This window comes from Protopterus annectens, chromosome 10.part0, assembly GCF_019279795.1.
Source record: "Protopterus annectens isolate FY-2018-M chromosome 10.part0, PAN1.0, whole genome shotgun sequence".
Lineage (NCBI taxonomy): Eukaryota > Metazoa > Chordata > Ceratodontiformes > Protopteridae > Protopterus > Protopterus annectens.
The window spans coordinates 1,138,946,627-1,138,966,359 of record NC_056744.1 but is presented as its reverse complement, the minus strand read 5'-3'; the positions used below and the strand labels follow the sequence as shown (position 1 = coordinate 1,138,966,359).

Below are 19,733 nucleotides of genomic sequence, written 5' to 3'. Positions count from 1 at the left end.
AGATGCTCTCCTCCAAAGAAAGGAAGCCAATCTGGTGGTCCCCTGCTGTAAACAAACTCTACAACAGAAGGAAGAAACTGATGTGGAATAAGGTGAAGTCCCAAGACTGGAAAAACTCCCTTATCAGCCTCAACAAAAAGTTGAGATCCCTCATCAAATCCTCTAAAGCTAGCTTTGAAAACAGAATTGCAGCAGTTAGTAAAGACAACAGCAAGGCCTTCTATAGTTATGTAAAGAATCTCCACGGCAATACCCAGATTTGCTCTGAGCTACTGCACAATGGTACCTCCTATACTGAGCCAATATACTGGCCGACAGATTCAGTGCCAACTTTACCCCCCCAAAAAAAAGGACCAATCACAATACCAGTAGATTGCCAGGCACCCGGTATTATTGCTGCACAGGTTAAAACAGCACTGTCCAAGGCCAGGAGTACATCTTCTATGGGACTTAACAATATCCCTGGCTGTGTTCTACATGAACTACAGAGTGAACTGGCACCTCACCTGTGTGCCCTGTTCAGTCACAGTCTCACCTCAGGCTTTGTCCCTACCAAATGGCACACTGCTACAGTCATCCCTCTCCACAAAGGAGGAGTGACTACAGACCCTGGGAACTATTGCCCCATTAGTCTGATGAGTCTGATATGAAAAGCTATGGAACACATCATCATGGACTTAATAAACAAGGATATAGGGAATCTCCAAACTCTGGATTCCACACAGTTTGGTTTTGTGAAAGGTAGGTCATGCCTGGTCAACCTGTTCGACTTCTTTGAGTCAGTCACCAGAGCTGTGGATGAGGGCAAGGTGGTTCATACAGCCTACATTGATCCGGCCAAGGCCTTTGATACCATTCCCCACTCAGGAATCATAGAAAAAAATCACTAAGCTAGGCATCAATCTCTATATCACTAGGGAGGTTTGCAAACTGGCTCACAGATAGAACTCACAGTGTGAAAGTAGCTGACTTCAAGTCAGACTGCTGACCAGTCACGAGTGGAGTCTCGTAGGGTTTGGTCTTGGGTCCTCTCCTGTTTGGTATCTACTTCTCTGAAGTTCAGGCCAACACGAAGGGACTCTGGCTGACAAAGTTTGCAGGCGATTGCAAGTTGGAAGCTATTATTAACTCCCCAAGTGATGTTGACATCCTGTAGAAAGGCCTCACTGAGACCAATGACTGGTGTCAGAACCATGGCCTTAAACTCAATGCCAAAAAATGTCATCATCCCCTTTGGGAAAAACTCTGTTCCCATGAATTACCACATCGATGGTAATCCACTGAATACAGAAGGTGTTATAAGAGATCTGGGAACACAGGTTGACAGCAACCTCTCTTTTGACCACCACATTGCCACTGTGGTCAGAAAGTCATTCTATGTGGCACATCTCATTACGAAAGGTTTTGCATCCAGGAAGAAAGAGGTCACTGTCTCCCTCTACTCTTCCCTCATTAGGCCAGTCATCGAGTACAATGCCCCATTTGGCATGTACCTCACTAGACACCTGCAACAATTGAAGAGGCCACAAAAGTAGCTCACAAAGAGGATCCTAGGCTTTAAACAGCTGTCCTATATGGACAGACTCAAAAAACTCCAGCTATTCTCGGTCTCATATCGCCTACTTAGAGGCGATGTCTGCTTGACTTGCAAAGCCATGTCTCACCCAGCTCTGTTAGAAATGGTACATCTGAAGAAATCCCAATCCCTCCACACCACATGCTCCAGAGACCTCTACCTCATTACCACAATCAACAGAACATGTTGGAGGTACAGGTTCATAACCCAGAGACTGCCCATGCTATGGAATAGACTTCCCATACATGTCAAACAGAGCACCTCACTGGCCCTCTTCAAGAGAAATGTTGATGAGTGGATGGGAAATAGAAAATTCACCCTGGGGATCACTCCAGTGTTTGTACTCAGCAGAGGCACTGGGAACTAATGTTGGGTGGCACGATGCCAGGGTAAGCCTGTGGGCTAAGCTTGTAAAGGCTCCAGGGCCATTAGCCTAGTACACACCTATGAACCTATGAAAATTACCCCTCCTTATATGGACAGTTGCCCCAGATAGACAGATGCTTTCACAGACTTCATTCGTTATAAAGTTAGGTTTAATCATGCTGGCCACTAATTTTAGAGCCAGTATTCCAGTCTGCATCCATAGCATCCTTTCTTGTCCCATCTGAACATCCCTTCAAGATGTGAAAAATAACTTACATACTCAATTACCTTAATTATAGTCTCTGGGTCTCATTAAATGAATAGAATTTCGCATTGTTATGATTCATACTAAGGTAGTTATTATTTTATTTTACTTTTGATAACTGGGGGGGGGGTCTGACTGAGCTTCAAAGGCCCTTTTTCAACAGAGGCCTGGGGAGAAAAGCTCCACACAGAAAAATAATTACCAATACATTTAGATATTTAGACATGATCATTATACACACAAATTACAATAGACATGTTTTTAGAGTGGTATGCTCCTAGGAATGCATCTGATTTCTTAATCAGTGTAACAGATTTCATTTATTTTCTCTGAGCTACTTTAACTTCTTTAAGTACAAATTTTAATGTTTCTTCATACAGATACCACACACGTTCATCGCTGCTGCAGTAGCCTTAGCTACATGGGGTTATATCCTATATAGGGTATAACAGTTGACCAGCATCCAAAGTTTCTGTAACCTTCTGTGTGCCCAAACTCTCAGTCAGTTCAAACTGATCTGACTATAGAGATAGGTCTGGGCATCAAACCTTTTAGATTTTTCCTACCACCAAAGAATACGCTTCTTTGAGGCTTTTGAAGATCAGTGGTCAGCTTGTTCTGTTCCTTTGCTGGGCTGATAAGTTCCCTTTGGAGGAAAGTCTTCGATTTAAAAATGTTTACTTAATATTTCCTGTTCAGAAAAGTTATTTTAAAGCTATGAGTCTGTGTTTTAATGGACTGTCACAAGACTATATTTTACTTTTAAAAGAGAGAACTTTTTTTCTTAACAGATTAAAAGTTGTTGAAAGTAATTGAAAGCCATGTTTTCTGTGGAGAAACTATGTTTATTTTATTTTTAGGAGCTGGCAAAATGTTTTAAAGTGCTTTTTACTTTGTTTTTATGTGAAAAAGACTTTTAAAGACTTTTAAGTTTTTACTGGCATTTGCTGCTTTTTTCCAGAGGGAAGAGGGACACCATTTTTTGTTTGACCATGGAATAAACTGTCAGTCTCATGGTTGGTCCTTATTCCAGTCTTAAGAAAAAGTTACACAGACAGCCTTTGCCACCACAGCAGGCTAACAATTTGCCTCAGCCACAGGTGAGTGACTCTGCTGTGGCCGTTAGTTGTACCTCAGACCACTCATCTTTTTCCCTGAATCCTTCTGGTGCAACAGCTACAGCCGCTATGGACCTGGGCTAGCCACATCATGCACACTGTTGAGGTCCCCAAAGTGGGCAAGGAAGAGCTACTTTTGTCAGTCCTAGTGAAGAGAGCAAAAAAGACTTCCCTGTTTTGTCAGAATGCTGTGCCTGTCCTGGTGAAGCTGCTGCCATTAGTAATGCTGTTGGTCCCAGTTTTCCTGTCAAAAAGAAACAGAACACTGCACATGCATCTGTTCGTCCTCAAATTTCCTGAGACAGGAGTACAGGAGTAGTTTACTGGCTTGGGCTCAGAGTTTAATTTATGCTGTTGAACCTTCTTATAAAGTAGTTTCTGGTAAAAGAAAGAAGAATGCCTGTTTTTCTGAAGAGACAAAAGATTCTAAATCTGGACATGAATATGAAGGGACAGATACAAGGTTTTCTCCTCAGATTTCTGATTCAGACACAGAGGAAAGCTCAGTTTCCGAATCTCCCTGTGGGGGTTTCCATTTCTCTGAGACTATTTCCAGAATGTGTTAATGTTTTCAGTGGGAAATCACTGTGGTGTCTCGGTCCCTCAAAAATACTGAGTTATTACACAAGGAATTTCCAAAACCTTTACCACTTCCTAATGTTGTATCAGTGTTGGATAATGTGTGTTACCGTCTACAATTTTCCTAATAGTCAGCCAGCTGCCCCTAAAAGTCAGATAGGATGTATAAAGTTCCTCAGTGTTTTAAGTTTTTATATACTATTCCCAAACCTGACCCACCAGCTATAGCTTTAGTTAATCCTACTGCTGCTAAACATTTGATTAATTCAAATTCTACTCTTTCTGATAAGATAGGAAGATTATTGATAAGTATGGGAAAAAAGTGTATGCTTCTGCAAATTTGATTTTCAGAATTTTGAATTGTCAGGCTTATATGTTAAAGTTTGTTTCTGATCAATTATGAATACGAAGAATGTTTTGTCTGCAGTTTCTTCTTCCAGTGAAATATTTGCTTTAAATAATTTGGTTACTTCTGTTGTACAAGTCATTACTCATTGCTTACAGTGTGTGTATGACTCAATTGATAATTCTTCCAGGGCAATGGCCAGTGGTAACTGTCTGAGGAAGTTTGTTTGGATGCTTTTTCAGAACTTCCCAGATGATGTTAAAAATGAGATTTTTAAAGTCTCCTTTATATAGAGATTTTTGGCCTCTCTGCTGTAGAAGTGATAAAAGTGTGACAAAAGGGGTAAGCTGATACAAGGAATCTCTGATTTTTCACCCCTCCTTTTCCATATTTTTTGAGGGATTCTCTAACCCCCTCATCCAATTTTGGCAAAAAAAAAAAAAAAACAGTCTCAAAAATGCTAGTAAACAGAAATTTAAGAAGAAAAGGCAAGGAGGTTTCAACAGGAATTATAGAATGTCCCAAAGCCAAGGACAGTCCAACAAGTCGAAATGACTATTTAAGAGACCTTACCCCCCCCCCCCCACACACACACACACACACACACTCACACCCTGGCATGCACATTTCCTTTCCAGAAAGTCCATCTTTACTTTTCTCCTTGGCAACAGATAGTTTCGGACAGATGGTTTCTGAAGATCATTCATCAAGGTTACAAATTGCAGTGGGAAGAAATTACTCCTTTCCAGGGAGTAATCCCTCATCTACCTGACCAAACTCCTTTATTTTCACATGTCCTTCATAACACGCAGTCCCATGGTGTGATATGACCAGTTCCCCTGGCAGGGGAAAGATTTTTATTCTAGGATGTTTTTAGTGCCAAAGAAAGAAGGAAAATGTTTTCAGACCAGTTCTGGATCTTTCTTTCCTAAACGTGTTTGTGATAGTTCCCAAATTCAAAAATACATCACTTCACAACCTCAACCTGTTACCTTTTCTTTCCCATTCAAGTTTCCTAGTAACACTAGATTTGAAAGAGGCTTGTCATCCCATCCCTTTTCATCCAGACTTCAGGCATTACTTTTTGTCTGGATTGCATTGCAAGTTCTCTGCCTTCACTCTGCACTATCCACTCCATCAAAAGTGTTCACAAAGTGTGTAACCCCAGATGTTAAGTTGTCAATCTCGCCTTCATTCTTGCTGGATGGGTTCGGAGCCGATCCTCGGCTCCGACTCGGCCACTTACTAAAGCTCGAGAGCTTATTTTACTGGCTCGAGGCAACCCTATATCCCATGATGCTAGGCAATAACTCCTCAGATCTCATTTGCCGCTTTCGCTTGCGAGGTGCGTTTTTTTACCGGCTCCTGGTAAGTCTTATATATAGAGAGTTCAGTCACCCTTTTTGAGTTAATTTATAGTTATTTCTTTTAATAGTGAGTAACTACCCTTAACTCTATTACTTTTTTTTTTATATACCTTCCCGTTTTATCCCTTATATCCCTCCCCCTCCACTCTTAGGTTAGGCCTTAAGCCTGCCCCTTTCCTATTTTTTCTTAGGGATCCTGTGAGTGTTTGGGTGTGTCAGTATCCCTATTAACATTTTATTTTTAATTTATAATTTTTGAGAGTGTGTGTGTGTGCTTTTTTCTGTTACTTTTGTGAACCCTTGACACTGTTATGTCGAAGGAACCTAAAGAAGCTAAGGTCTCAGGCTTTAAGAAGTGTGACTCGTGCTGTCAGAAAATGTCTCTGACAGATGGTCACACTTCTTGTGTTTACTGCCTGGGACCCCTGCACCTGCAGGACTCTTGTTCAGTATGTCATGCATTCAGTCCAAGAGTCCTGCAGGAGCGCAGGAATAAACTTATACTGAGGGGATTGTTAAAGCCCGAGGGCTCCCCGACTAAGTCTGCATTGGGGAGGCCCTCGAAACCTGCAAAACCGTCGGCTCCAAGTACTAAGCCTTCGGCTGCTTGTCTGTGCCTAGATCGGCTCCGGCTGGAGCCGATCCCTTTGAGTCACAAGTTCCGGTCTCGGCACCACTCGGTGCCAATACCTCTGAGCCCATACTTTCGCTGTCAGCTCCGGCTGGAGCCGACGTGTCTTCGGCTCCATTGGCTCCATCTAAGAAGAGGTCAAGATCCCCTTCACTGGAGTCCATCCATTCGGCTCCGAGGTCTCCCCTGCTCTCGGAGCAGAGCCATCGGAGCTGATGATCTCGGTCGTCCAGACTTTCAGATCACGACCTTGAGAGAGTGGTAAGTAGGCTGTTAAAGTCTCAGGCATTGGCCCAGATGATCTCTAGCCCGTCTCATCAGATGGTGGCTGTTACGACTCCACCTATTTTTCCTACTTCGACTCTCCCTCAGAGTTCGGAGCCGGAGCTCCTCGGAGCCGTGACCGTTGTGGCGTCAGAGCCGATACCTCCCCCTTCGGCTCCTTCATCTTCCGCTCTGATCTCCTCTTTGATACCTTCATTGGAGGGATCCGGGTGCCTGATCTCTCTCGTCGGCTCCGAGGGGGCGAGTGGCATCGGACCATTGTCCGACCCCGTTCTCCCTCTCGGAGCGTCGGCGCTGGTGAGCTCGGCCCCGACATCGGCCTCGGAGCCTTCCCTGTCGGTGCAGCCTGGGGTCCCTACCTCTTCGGAGCGGGGGCCCTCTGGCCTTTCTGATAGGGGAGCCTTCGAGGTGATGAGGAGCGTACTAGCCCCAGGGCTTAGTCAATGGTCAGCTCCATCAGCTCCTCCCACTACAGTGCCTGCTGATGTCTCTTCTCACTCTCTTGCTCCCGGACCCAGAGATCCAACGCCTCAGGTTTCCCCACTGGGAATTTCTTCCTCTTCCGAGGCTTCTCCTGACCTGTCAGCGGAGCCTCCGCGTAAGAGGACATGTAAGAGGAAGCATGTGGACTCCCCTGAGTCTATTACATCTGACACCGACTTGGATGAGTCGGAGGGATCCCCAAAGTCCCCCTCTGAGGATGTCTCTTTCTCAGACATCCTAGAAATCCTGAAGCAGAGGGGGAACTGGTCTTCCCTTAATCCTTCCGAGGATGAGTCGGTGTACCTGGAGGCGTTCGGTTCTCGACCCTCCACCTCCTGGGTGTCTCCGCCTTTCGACCCCCTTACGGAAGTAGTGGCTCGGAAGGCGTGGCCGGCCCCGGATTTGATGGAACCCACCCCTCGGAGGCCATCTAAATTCATTACAGCACCAGTTGACAAGCAATTCCTAACAAAAGGTGTACCGGCGGATGCCATGGTGGTGGCTGCAGCCACCAAGAAGGAACTTAGCTGATCCTTCAGTACCTATCCATCCTCCTAATAAGGATTCTAGGACCATGGATAGGTACGGTAAGCGGATGTTTTCTTCAGCGACCTTTGCTATGCGGTCGCTGAATTACCTGTGTCACTTCACCCGCCTTCAGAGTGATATTCTCAGAGTTGGGAGAAGTCTTACAGGATCCATCAGCTGCTGGGTCCCAGGATAAAATAAACTCACAGCTTGGAACCCTGAACTCGATTGTTAACTCCTCCATGCGTCTGATTTCATATGCAGCCGATGGAGCGAGTAGGGCCGCAGGCACAGGAGTGGCCTTAAGGCGTCACGCCTGGATGCGGCTGTGTAATTTCGCGGACCCTTTCAAGGCATCCTTCACAAATTCCCCTTTTGATGGTTCGGCTTTGTTCGACCTCAAGTGAAAGACACCTTGACCAGATGCGAGCAAGATGGCAAGACTCTTTCTGTCGTAGGAGTCCGTTTCTCCACCCCTTCAAGACCATACCCTAAGGGTCAGAAGGGTGCGAAAATGTGGTTCCGCAAATCTCAAGGAGTCACGTCTGACGCAAGAGGTCAGTTTACCCCCAGAGGCAGAGGGGGTAACAACAACAGACGCTGCCCTAGGGGCAGAGGGGGTCTGCAAAACCAGGGTAGCAGGGAGCCTCTCTCTGACAAACCCTTCCAGCATCCCTGAGATGTTGCCCGATTGTCCACCTTCGGAGGCAGTCGGGGGAAGATTGTCGCTGTACCCAATAGCCTGGCTTTCCCTTACTCAAGACAAATGGGTACAGTCGATCATATCTGAGGGTTACAAAATTCCCTTTATCCAAACCCCAATTCAACAAAAGGGAACCCTTCCAGACGTTCCACCCGGTCTAAGGGAACTAGCAGTATCAGAAATATCAAAACTGCTAGCAAAAAGAGCCATCCAGCCAGTCCCAGCAGACCAACTAGGATCCGGAATCTACTCAAGGTTCTTTTTGGTACCGAAAAAGACAGGGGACTGAAGACCAATATTAGATCTCAGCAAACTTAACAAGTTTGTAAAGAGAACAAGATTCCGGATGGTTACGCTACAGTCCATTCTGCCCTTTCTGGGCAAAGACAATTGGATGTGCTCTGTGGACCTTCAGGATGCGTACTATCACATCAAAATTCACAGGCGCTCCAGAAGGTTTCTCCGCTTTCGGCTGGGGGCCAGTCACTACCAGTTCAGAGCCCTGCCCTTTGGTCTCACTACAGCCCCCAGAGTGTTCACAAAATGTATGGCAGCGGTTACGGCTCACCTGAGACGGCAAGGATTCCAGGTGTTTCCATATCTAGACGACTGGCTCCTCACTGCCACCACCAGGCATCAACTTCTCCAAGCCAGAGCTTACACCATTCACATTTGCAGAGGGCTAGGAATCTCTATAAATTTCGAAAAGTCTGCCTTGTCGTCTTGTCAGTCTATTACCTTTATAGGTGCCAACTTGAACACCATACAACTTTCAGCAAAGTTAACAGACCAAAGAGTCTTAAATATTCAAAACCATGTCCAGGTTCTTCTTCAGAGCAACAAAATTCAGGCCAGGTATGTCCTGAAAGTATTGGGTCTTATGGCGGCCGCCATAACACTTCTTCCCCTTGCACGTTTTCACATGCGTCTTCTACAGTGGATGCTGTTCGCCCAATGGTCTTTTCAGCAACTCCCCATGCACCACAAGATCATGATAACTCAAACTTGCAAAAGTCATCTGTCCTGGTGGATATTGTCCCCTCAAGTCCATCAGGGCAGACCTTTTGTTCCTCCTCCCCGGTCACCACGGTGACATCGGACACCTCCCTGATCGGGTGGGGGGGGGCATTTTCAGGGCAGGATGGTCCATGGCACTTGGCAACCTTTCGAGCGCCACCTGCACATAAATGTCCTAGAGATGAGAGCAGTGCTTTTAACGTTGCAAGCCCTCCACGACTCTCTTCCCCTTGGAACTATTGCAATTCAAACGGACAATATGTCCGTAGTGTGGTATATCAACAAGCAGGGCGGAACCAAGTCCTATCCCCTGTATCTAGAGGCACTCAGACTTTGGCAATGGGCGATCTCCTCTCAGCGGTTTCTGATAGCAACGCATATCCCCGGGAAGTCCAACTTCATAGCGGACAGGTTGAGCAGAGCCATACTCATGCCACACGAGTGGTCTCTCAAACAATCGGTAGCGGAAGAGATTTTTCAGAAGTGGGGTGTCCCTTGCTGCGATCTTTTTGCTTTATCCCAAAACAGCAAATGCCCCGACTTCTTCACCCTCTTCCCCCTTCCAGGCCATCCCCTCAGAGACGCTCTAGTCCAAGATTGGCCTCGGGGACTTCTCTATGCCTTTCCACCCTTTCCTCTAATTCCACAAGTAATTCAGAAAGCAACCGCCTTGAGAGCCAAGTTGATTCTCATTGCCCCTTATTGGCCTCGACAGATATGGTTTCTGTTCCTACATCATTATCTTTTGGTACAGCCTTGGCATCTGGACCCAGCTCCAGATCTGTTGACCCATCAGTCGGGGCAGCTGCACCAATCCCTACATTCTCTCAACCTCACTGCTTGGTTGCTCCACTTCCATCCCTAGCCAGGCTTCCTATGATTTCTAATTCCGTCCGGGATATCATAGCAGCTTCCCTTAAATCTTCCACTAGAAGGATTTACACTAGTAAATGGAAACGTTTCTCCTTCTGGGCAAAGGCAAGGAATATAGATCCTTTTACTGCCCCAATTCATTCGGTCTTAGACTTCCTAGCCGAAATTTTTCATTCAGGGTCTTCTGCCTCTACAGTAAAGGTTCAGTTGGCAGCCATATTGAATTTTCATACAGGCTTATCGGACCACAACATCATGTCCAATAAGCTTTGCAAAACCTTCCTTAAAGGTGTATATTTACTTAGGCCTCCGATCAAAGATCCTCCACCTCAGTGGGATCTTAATTTAGTCTTAACATCCTTAATTCTCCCCCCCTTTGAACCTGCGGTCTCCTGTTCATTGAAATTTCTTTCCTGGAAGACACTTTTCCTAGTCGCCATTACTTCTGCTAGGAGAGTATCAGAGCTTCACGCCCTCTGCATTCATCCTCCCTACTTAATCTTCCATAAAGACAGAGTTTCTCTAAGGACTAATCCATCCTTCTTACCCAAGGTGGCTTCGCAGACAAATTTAAATCAATCAATTGATCTCCCAGTTTTTTTCCCAAACTATACTAATAGAGCGGAGCAAAAGCTACATTATCTAGATGTTCACCGCCAGCTCCGATACTATCTGGATAGAACCAAACAAATAAGGAAGTCTGATCAACTGTTTTTATCGTACGCAGAAAGTAAGAAAGGCCTTCCTGTTTCCAAGGTAACCCTATCTAGGTGGCTGTCTTCTGTGATTACATCTATTTATCAACTCAGAGGCAGGGATTTAACTTCTAAGCCAAAAGCCTATTCAACTAGAGCACTAGCTACATCTACAGCTTTTCAAACTAGACTACCAATAGACACTATCTGTGCGGCAGCCACATGGGCCTCTCCTCATACCTTTGTTTCGCATTACAAATTGGACATGGCCTCCAGGGACAGAGCAACATTTGGTTCCACCATTCTTAAGAGTCTGTTCCAATGAGCCACCCAGGATGAAGGTGCTAGGGACGCGGTCCCATCCAGCAAGAATGAAGGCGAGATTGACAACTTAACATTGACAAGTTATGTACCTACAATAACGTTCCACGTTAGTTGTCTTCTCTCGCCTTCTTTCTTGCATCCCACCCACCATCCCCCTAGCCTGGACAGTCCGAGAAGATCTTCCCTTCCTTGAAGGGTCCTTTTATTCCTTTGTTCACTATCTAGGTGTCCTAGGATATATATATTGTAAATAATTATCTTTGGAGGTTTTTATCCCTCTTCCTCCTCCTTCCAGTTGGAGGATTTTGTTTTATTGGCCTATGCTAGGTTTTTCAGCTTCCAATCAAGATCTGGGGAGTTATTGCCTAGCATCATGGGATATAGGGTTGCCTCGAGCCGGTAAAATAAGCTCTCGAGCTTCAGTAAGTGGCCGAGTCGAAGCCGAGGATTGGCTCCGAACCCATCCAGCAAGAAAGAAGGCAAGAGAAGACAACTAACATGGAACGTTATGGTAGGTACATAACTTCTCATTATCCAGAATCCTTTTAACTACTGGTAGTGCAGTTATTTACTTTGGTACTGCTTTGCTTCTGTTTTATTTTTTTCCCTCTCTTAAAATGACAGGGTGGCTGGTCTTTGTAATAGGCGCAGTCGTTGTCGGCATCTCTATCCTTGTATACCTTTGTGATGACCTCTCTTCCTTTCAGAAATCTCCTAGGCGGTTTTGTTGGTTCTAGGAAATGTGTTAATAAAATTTGAGAAGGGTTTTATCATATTCAGTGGGAAGCTGATATGTTCTTGTTTGTGTCACTGCTTCTAGGTAGTTTAGTGGTTGGATCGTTTAGTTAAATTTAGTATGAAATATTTATTTTCTGTTGTAATCCATAGTTCTGAAATTTTACCGAGAAGCTTCTGGAGTAGAAAGACTAATGTTTCAATTTCAAAATTCTGTCTGTAGGCAGATCTAGTTTCTTTAGCCTGTTTTGTACATCCCTTTCAGTTATGGCATATTGTACTGAGGAGGAGCAGTTATGAGAAAGGGTGGGATGAAGATTCCAATTTAAGGAAGCCATTTGAATTGAAATGTTAGGTTTCTTGAAAGACCACTGTGGTTTAAAAACAAAAAGAAGTCCTGCTACATGTTACTAAGTAGTGTTGTTTTCTTGGAAGACTGACTTTTGTCATAATACTTTGAGATTAATTCGCTGTGGTCTCTCTTGTCAGATCATTGTTGCATTCACTTAGACTAGGAGCAGTGAAAAATACTGATAAATGTGAGAATCCTCACTGAATACCTCTCAACTGCCTAGAGTAAGAAATCTGGACAAAGCCAATAGCCAAACATAATGTGATGATAAAGCCGCAAAAATTGGGACAGTTTTTAGATCTTACTCTTATAAATTTAGAAAGTTGTTAGAATAACAGGTTTTGTGTTACCATACATGATCTGAAGGATATGATGTCTGGAACTCAAGTTTCTGTCATTTTTTTATTATTTCATTCCTCTGTGACTTGCCAGAAAACTACATATTTTACGAGGACCAGACCAGAAATATGAGGCAAAAATTTGGGCATTCTGTAAAATTCTGGCCAGTTGAGAGATATGACGTGTGTGTGTGTGTGTGAGAGAGAGAGAGCTCTCAATCTCTTAGCACAAGAAATTTGGACATAGCCTTAATTAATGGGGAGACAAAGGCCCAAAAAAAGGAAGCCATTTAAATATTGCTCTTACAAACTTAGAAAGTTGCTAGAATAACTTGCTTTGTGTTATCATACATGTTCTGAAGGATATGAGGTGTGAAACTGAAATTTCTGTCATTATCATATTATTTAATTTATTTGTGATTTGCCAGAAAACTACATATTTTGTGAGGAGCAGATCAGAAATATGAGGCAAAAATTTAGGCATTCTGCAAAATTCTGGACAGTTGAGAGGGATGATAAGGGTAAGTGTGTGTGTGTGTGTGTGTGTGTGTGTGTGTGTGTGTGTGTGTGTGTGTGTGTGTGTGTGTGTGTGTGTGTTTTGGTTGAAAGGCCATGGGCATGGTCAAGATAGGCTTTTCATGCAGTGTGAAAATAGGGTGTTCTACATTTTGACTGTTTGTCACACATTGCTATGGTTTGTGTTCCACATTGACCTCTTTGCAGGTTGAGACTTATGATCCAAGCAGTAGTGACTATCCACTATACTGAATTTTACCCAAATAAATGGGATTCACTGGCTGCTTTCCAAAGGTTTTGTTTTTATACTGGAAGAGCTCTAATCTAAGTATTGATCAGTGTGCCGCCATCTTGGAAGTCCCTTTACATATGATTCTTTGTTCCCTGATCGTCAGATTTGTTTACTGTTTTCCTTCATGAATTCAGATGTGTTGCAAATGTTATTTGCATTCAGAATAACAATTTTAACACATTGCTTCTCCTTCTGTATGTGGGGGGGGGGGGGTAGAGATTAACTTAACCAATCCTGTGAGTATGAGAGCTGTTGTGAGCAAGAGTACACTTTTAGTGGGGAATAAAGGACAGGTGATTAAAGGTTGATGGTTTACAGCTGTCTTTAACAATATTTGTCTATAACAGGAATTTTATGTTATTAATATCACAAATATTAATATTTTGGGGAGTAGTCTACTATTCCCAAATATGTCTTTATAAAGCAGATTGAATTTGGTTTGTCTTTATTAATAGTGTACATGTGCTGTATGGTTCTACATTATGTATTTATTGTATAGTATGTATTGTGTTTTGTTGTATTTTTCATTGTACATCGTGTCTGTGCTGTTTGGCCCAGGTCATGGATGAAAACATTTCACTTACCAGTTTACTTACTCAGTTAACAAAGCAAATAAATAAGTTAGCAATGCATCTGAAAGGGCCAAAGTGCTTGTAGTGTGGGAATGCTGTTTATAATTCACAGTTGGATTAAGACTGCAGTATCTGAGATAAGTGTGGTTGAATTGTCTAAATGATCATTTAGTTAAATTACTTAGTTATAAATTTGTCAGAGGGGGGTGTAATAGGATCAAAGTGATGTGAATAGTTCTAGCTCTGTCAGGGTTAAACTTAAAGTAAATTGTGTAGAAGTGGGCCTGTACAAGTAGATTGCATACTTCTTAATCACCCCGCATTTAGCAGAGTGCTCTGATTTTACTTCCTCAATCTGTGCCCACTCTGCTGTTCTGATTTGATGCAAGACAGCTTTGATTTATTCTCTTTCATCAGCTCTGTTTAACAAATATGTGCCTATAGCACATATCAAACAATTCTAGAATGGCACCTACAGCAATAGTTATGACAGACTGTGTGAGCTTACCCTGCCTGCAGCCCCTATATGTGCTATAGTAATAATTTGCAATCTGCTATTTAAATGTATGAGTTAAAGATACAAAATCATAGTCACTAAAACTTAGAGCACAAAAAATGCCCCCTTCCTATTAGATTTATTTGTAAAAAAGCTAATTTCTAGCTTCCAAAAATACAGTTGATCTGCCTTGATATCAGTGAAACAAAAAATGTGCATGGCAACATCATCTATCTCATTCCTTACAGTCTGTCTTTGGGTACTCATAATAAAATAATCAGGTGGACAAAACTGATGAGATATAAATATTTTGCAAAAAAAAGTCATGCAACAGTTGTTTCTGCAGAGGGTCACAAGTTATTTGTTGCTGTCTGGCAGCAAACCACAGTGTGATATCAACACACTCCTACCCAATTGGCTAACAAGGTGTCTGTGTAGTGCTTTTTCAGTCTGTTTTGATTGTTTTCAAGCTGCAGAGTTTTCAGACAATAATCTTACCACTTACCACCTGAAATCTTGTTAAATTACTATTTTATTAGGTGCATGGGAGTCCTGTGAATATCTCTCAACTTTTTGAGTAAGAATTTTGGACAAAGCAATTCTCGACAATTTTTAAGTATTATTCTGATTCACTGTAAATGACAATAAATAATAGTAAGAGGTATGGAGCTCTAAAGTCTGGCATTAGTGACTTATTATCATTGTTTTACAAGAAAATGAAAAAAATATGAGGAGACAGGACAAAAAATATTCTTAAAGTTATGCATGCATGGAAAGTCAGGGATAGTTGAGAGGATCATAGACTGGTAGTACTTTAAAACCCACTGTTATAGAAATACTACTAAAACCCAATTGAGTTGAATATTCTAGTTAAAATTTAAACAAACCTGTAACATGAATAAGATTTAATAGTTTAAAACTTCCTTCAATGTGTTACTTGTTCTCTTTATACTTCTTATGATCACATATGCATGTATGGCAGCAATCTGTATCTGATTCGTCTTTTTTTTTTTTTTTTTTTTAACTGAAGGTGAGAAGCAATTGCAGGGACATGAATCGTTAAAATATTTCTGAAACTGCCTTACAATCTAATAAATTACTTTATTTTATGACTGCCAATCCCAAATAGTGAAAAATTCTCAATAATAACTGATATCTAACTACCACTGCTGTGCAGATATTTATACTTGTTAGAAATAAAACCCATAAATATCATTGTTATAAAAATGTGTTAGATGCTGTAAACTTAGAAGCATTGTTCACAGGCTATGTCAGCACACAGGTCAGGAGTATGATTTATTTTCTGACAAATGAGTATGTGCCATATTAATATTTCTGTTAATAACCAAACCCAGGTAGACTTTATAGATGGCACTTCATGATATCAAATGAAAGCTTGCATAATGCTGCAAAAGTTGTCACTGATGCCTGCCGTCCACAATTATTATCAATTTGTAGATATTTATACTTGTTTAGTAATATATGCATATTTGTATAAATGCTCGGCCACAGCATAGATAGGGTTGCCACCTTTTCAAATGGCCAAAGTGGGACATTTTCAGTACACACGTCAGAATTTACAGGCCGACACATACCCATGGTCAGTACAAAGGATAGAACATTACTTTTTTGTCTTATTCTTATAGCAGTTTAGTTGCTTATTCTGTTTCTTGTAACATTTAGGTATTTTAGATATAGAAATAATTATTTTATGCAACTATTACATAAAATATGGGACATAATTATGTCCTACAATTGCAGGACATTTGCCATTTTTAATATTTTTGGTCAGGACACAACTGCCCAAAGAGGGACTGTCCTTCACAAAGTGGGACAGGTGGTAACCCTAAAAGGAATAGCTCCTTAGACAAATGAGGAACTCAGTACAAAATAAAATATTATTTTTTTCTAGAAATACTATGAATATATGCAATGTGTTAATAATTATATTAGTAACTTGAACCAGAAGATGTTTACATGGTACTCCACAAATCATATGAAAACATAAATGATACTGGAAGAACATTGCATTAATAGTTGGTGTCCAACTAGCTCTGTTTTGCAGGTGTTTATTTTTATTTATCCATTAAATTTGCAGATATGATTGAAATTCATAATTGTGCAATTATATAAAAAATGGAGTGATAGCTACTAAACTGCTTTAAAACAAACGAAGCACATATCTGCATGAAAAAAGTTGCACTGATAGTTGGGGGGTCTATTAGCTATGTTTACAGAATATTAATACTTGTTTTCCTAATTTTAATAATTACATTTAAACATTTGTGAATTACTTGTTCAGTATAAAATAAACATTATGCTTGGCTGATATATTAATATAACTGTTGAGAAGAGGAGTATGTATTGAATAACTTCTTTTTTTTTACTTTTCATGTGACTTTTTTAATTTTTGAAATATATACATTTGTTTTCAGCTAGACTAAAAAAATGCATTCTCAGAATTTTAGCTCAAGTTAAATTTATCCAAGCAGAAAGTCTACAGTTGTCAGGAGGTATGAAATACCACTCAGGCTTGGTGTAAAAGAGTTAAGAGCCAGTGAGAGAGAGATTTCTGGAGCTTGCCGTGGTCGAAGTAGACCAGCAGCAAACAAGGTCCTTAGCACTATGCAGTTTTTTAAAAATAAAAACAGTATTGTGCTGTACTGTAAAGAAGCCAAGTTAATGAAGGGTGCCACAGGAGGCATAGCTCTGCTTTCCAGCAGTCTTCCGTTTTGTGGAACTTCCCTTGATTTTGACTCATATTTTCACTCTGTCCTTCATAACAGTTCTGTGGTACAACTCTGATAACTACAGCCATTTCTATTATATTTTCAAATGAATTAGAATAATATTTAAAAACTATTGCTGTTTTGGACCTTCGTCTTCCTGTTATTTGCACAAAGAAGATGAGAGTTATTTTGGTGTGTTTGTCATAAAATACATGTTTTTCTGGAAAATTATTGTGGAAATGATGTCATTAAATAATGACAAACTTGAGTTTCAGACTTCACAACCTCAGTACCCATTTAGTAGCATTCTGCTGATAAATACAGGTACAAAACAGCACTGTGGGATAATAGCATACCTGGCCAGTTTCAGTGACCTTCTGACTAATAAGCCATTAGTGGTGCTGAAAGTGTAAGATCGTAAGATGTTGTTATGCTGCATGAGAGCCAGTTTAGCAAACTATTGTGTAAAGTATTCCTTAGTAGTAGGGAACGGTAAAGGGAATGCTGGACATAGCCTGTTAACAAAAGGACTACATAGATGTGGTTCAGGGAAGTTGGAGACTGGTATAGCAGTAATCAGCTGACTGGGATGTGGTGTGGTATGGTGGGGGATAGGTTCCACCAGCCTTTTCAGACAAGCAGCCCTGAAGTCATGTAATATTGAAGCAAATCCACTATTGCAGATTCACCATTTTTCCTGTAATGCTATGTAGTGTGCCATGTGGTCATCTTTGCCTTGGGGACAGGGTTTTCATACATCAGACAAGAGTAATTTCTCCATCCTAACTAGAGCCTCAGACACAAATGTCACCATCTTGCTGATGAATAGTCTGTAACTTTACACTGCTGTCATCCCACCAGCAAATCCTTGCAAACTCCCAAGCAAAGCTGAGTAACTTCCCATCTCACTTTGTGATAAGCTCTTAATCTTCTCATAGAATTTACAGGCTCCAGTATCATTATCTACAGTCAGTTCACCAGCTCAACTTTACTTCTTTTAACAGTGGTTGAAAGTAGTATATTGGTTTGTGATTTATTTTCCCTTACTTGGTTTTACCCAGGTTCCTTTTCTTTTGCTGTAATTTTCATTTCTTATCATACTTACTCAGAGATTTTACCTTGGGACTAAAATATTCACTGCCCGGGACAGAAAAACATTTAATATGTTCTTCATTTCAGTTCTCTTCATACTCTTCACAATGTAAATTTTAGGAATATGTAAGGAAATCATTTTACTGCAGATATTTTGGATGCATCACCCAAATTGTGCAGTTCCGTAATTGTCTGTTGAACTTGAATATGATTTGATATTTGATTTAAAGTAGTGTAAGGGTACTGCATTATCCATTGGTTACTACTCTATGTAAACCTTCAGTGCTTCTACTAATATTTAATTTTCATTTTTATATTGTACTGTACTTCATTTAGTTTGTGGTTTAAATGGCCTACTTGGAGCAGCTTACTTAGAAGATTAAATGCATAAATATATAAACATCTTAAAGCTAAAGTATTTGATCTCTTCAAAGCACACACATTTGGTCTAGTTAACTTATTCTGTGTTGATTTTTTTTTGTTTAGAAATGATTGAACCAAGGTCAAGAGGTGGGAAGGCAATAGATGGTAAAATTTCTACAGGAAAAGAAACACTTCGACTACGATCTAAAGGACCAGCGACAGTAGAGGAAGTAGTAAGTATTGTACACTTATGTCTTAACTAATTCTTTTGTTTATTTAATAGATCTGATGTCCTTTTCATTTTCCTCAACACATGGGTTCAGATCTGATCTTTGGATCCGACTTGGCCACATAGCCTAGACTTTGGATCAAACTCTCAAGCTCCTCCCCTCTACTCATAATGCCTCAGTCCATCCCCAAAACCTCAACTCTCGTTTGCTGCAATCATGCTCAGATACAGGTTCCTCTCTCAAGTGAGAATTATTCATTTATCTTGAGTTGTTTCCATATTTTTCTTATAAAGTTTCTTGCAAGTTACTCCATTTTGACTTTTTTATCCTCCTTCTTAATTTTTCGCAAATGTAGGCTATTTACTATCTCGTATAGTAGTTTCTCTTGTACCATAGTTGGCTTTGTTTCCCTATTACCCTTAAATCAGGATATTTTTACCAGTGTTGGTAATTCTTCCTCCTTTTTATTTTCCTTTCATTAGAAAAAATGAAAAAGCTTATTATTTTTGTTCTAGTGTTTTTTTACTGTACTACTTGGAACTAGTTATTCTGCATTATTTCCTGCCATGTTGGAAAAGCCAACAAATTTCAAGAAATGCATTACTTGTGGGCATAAAATTCCAAACTCGGATGCCCACAAGTAGATGTGTTTATTGCCTCAGAGCCAGTCAGTTGGATACTAACTGCAGTATCTGCTCCACCTTTAACCCAAGGGCTGTGGCTGACTGATGCAACAAATTGATTTTAAAAGGCCTTCTACATGCCAATTCAACTTCATCTTCTGGGGCTCAAACCACTGCCAAAGTTACTAAGTCTGCTCCATCGGAGCACATAAAATGCTCCCCGCTGAAGTCCACAGGAC

At 41.3% G+C, this 19,733-nt stretch overlaps 1 protein-coding gene across 1 annotated transcript in view; it reads left to right on the top strand.

Moving 5' to 3' along the window:
* Positions 1-19,733, top strand: part of GIPC2 (GIPC PDZ domain containing family member 2) — a 1,066,976-nt gene that overhangs the window by 948,528 nt on the left and 98,715 nt on the right. The window contains exon 4 of the mRNA XM_044085870.1: positions 18,765-18,874. Coding sequence (XP_043941805.1) covers positions 18,765-18,874 — 110 coding nt within the window. The remainder of the gene's footprint in view (positions 1-18,764; positions 18,875-19,733) is intronic.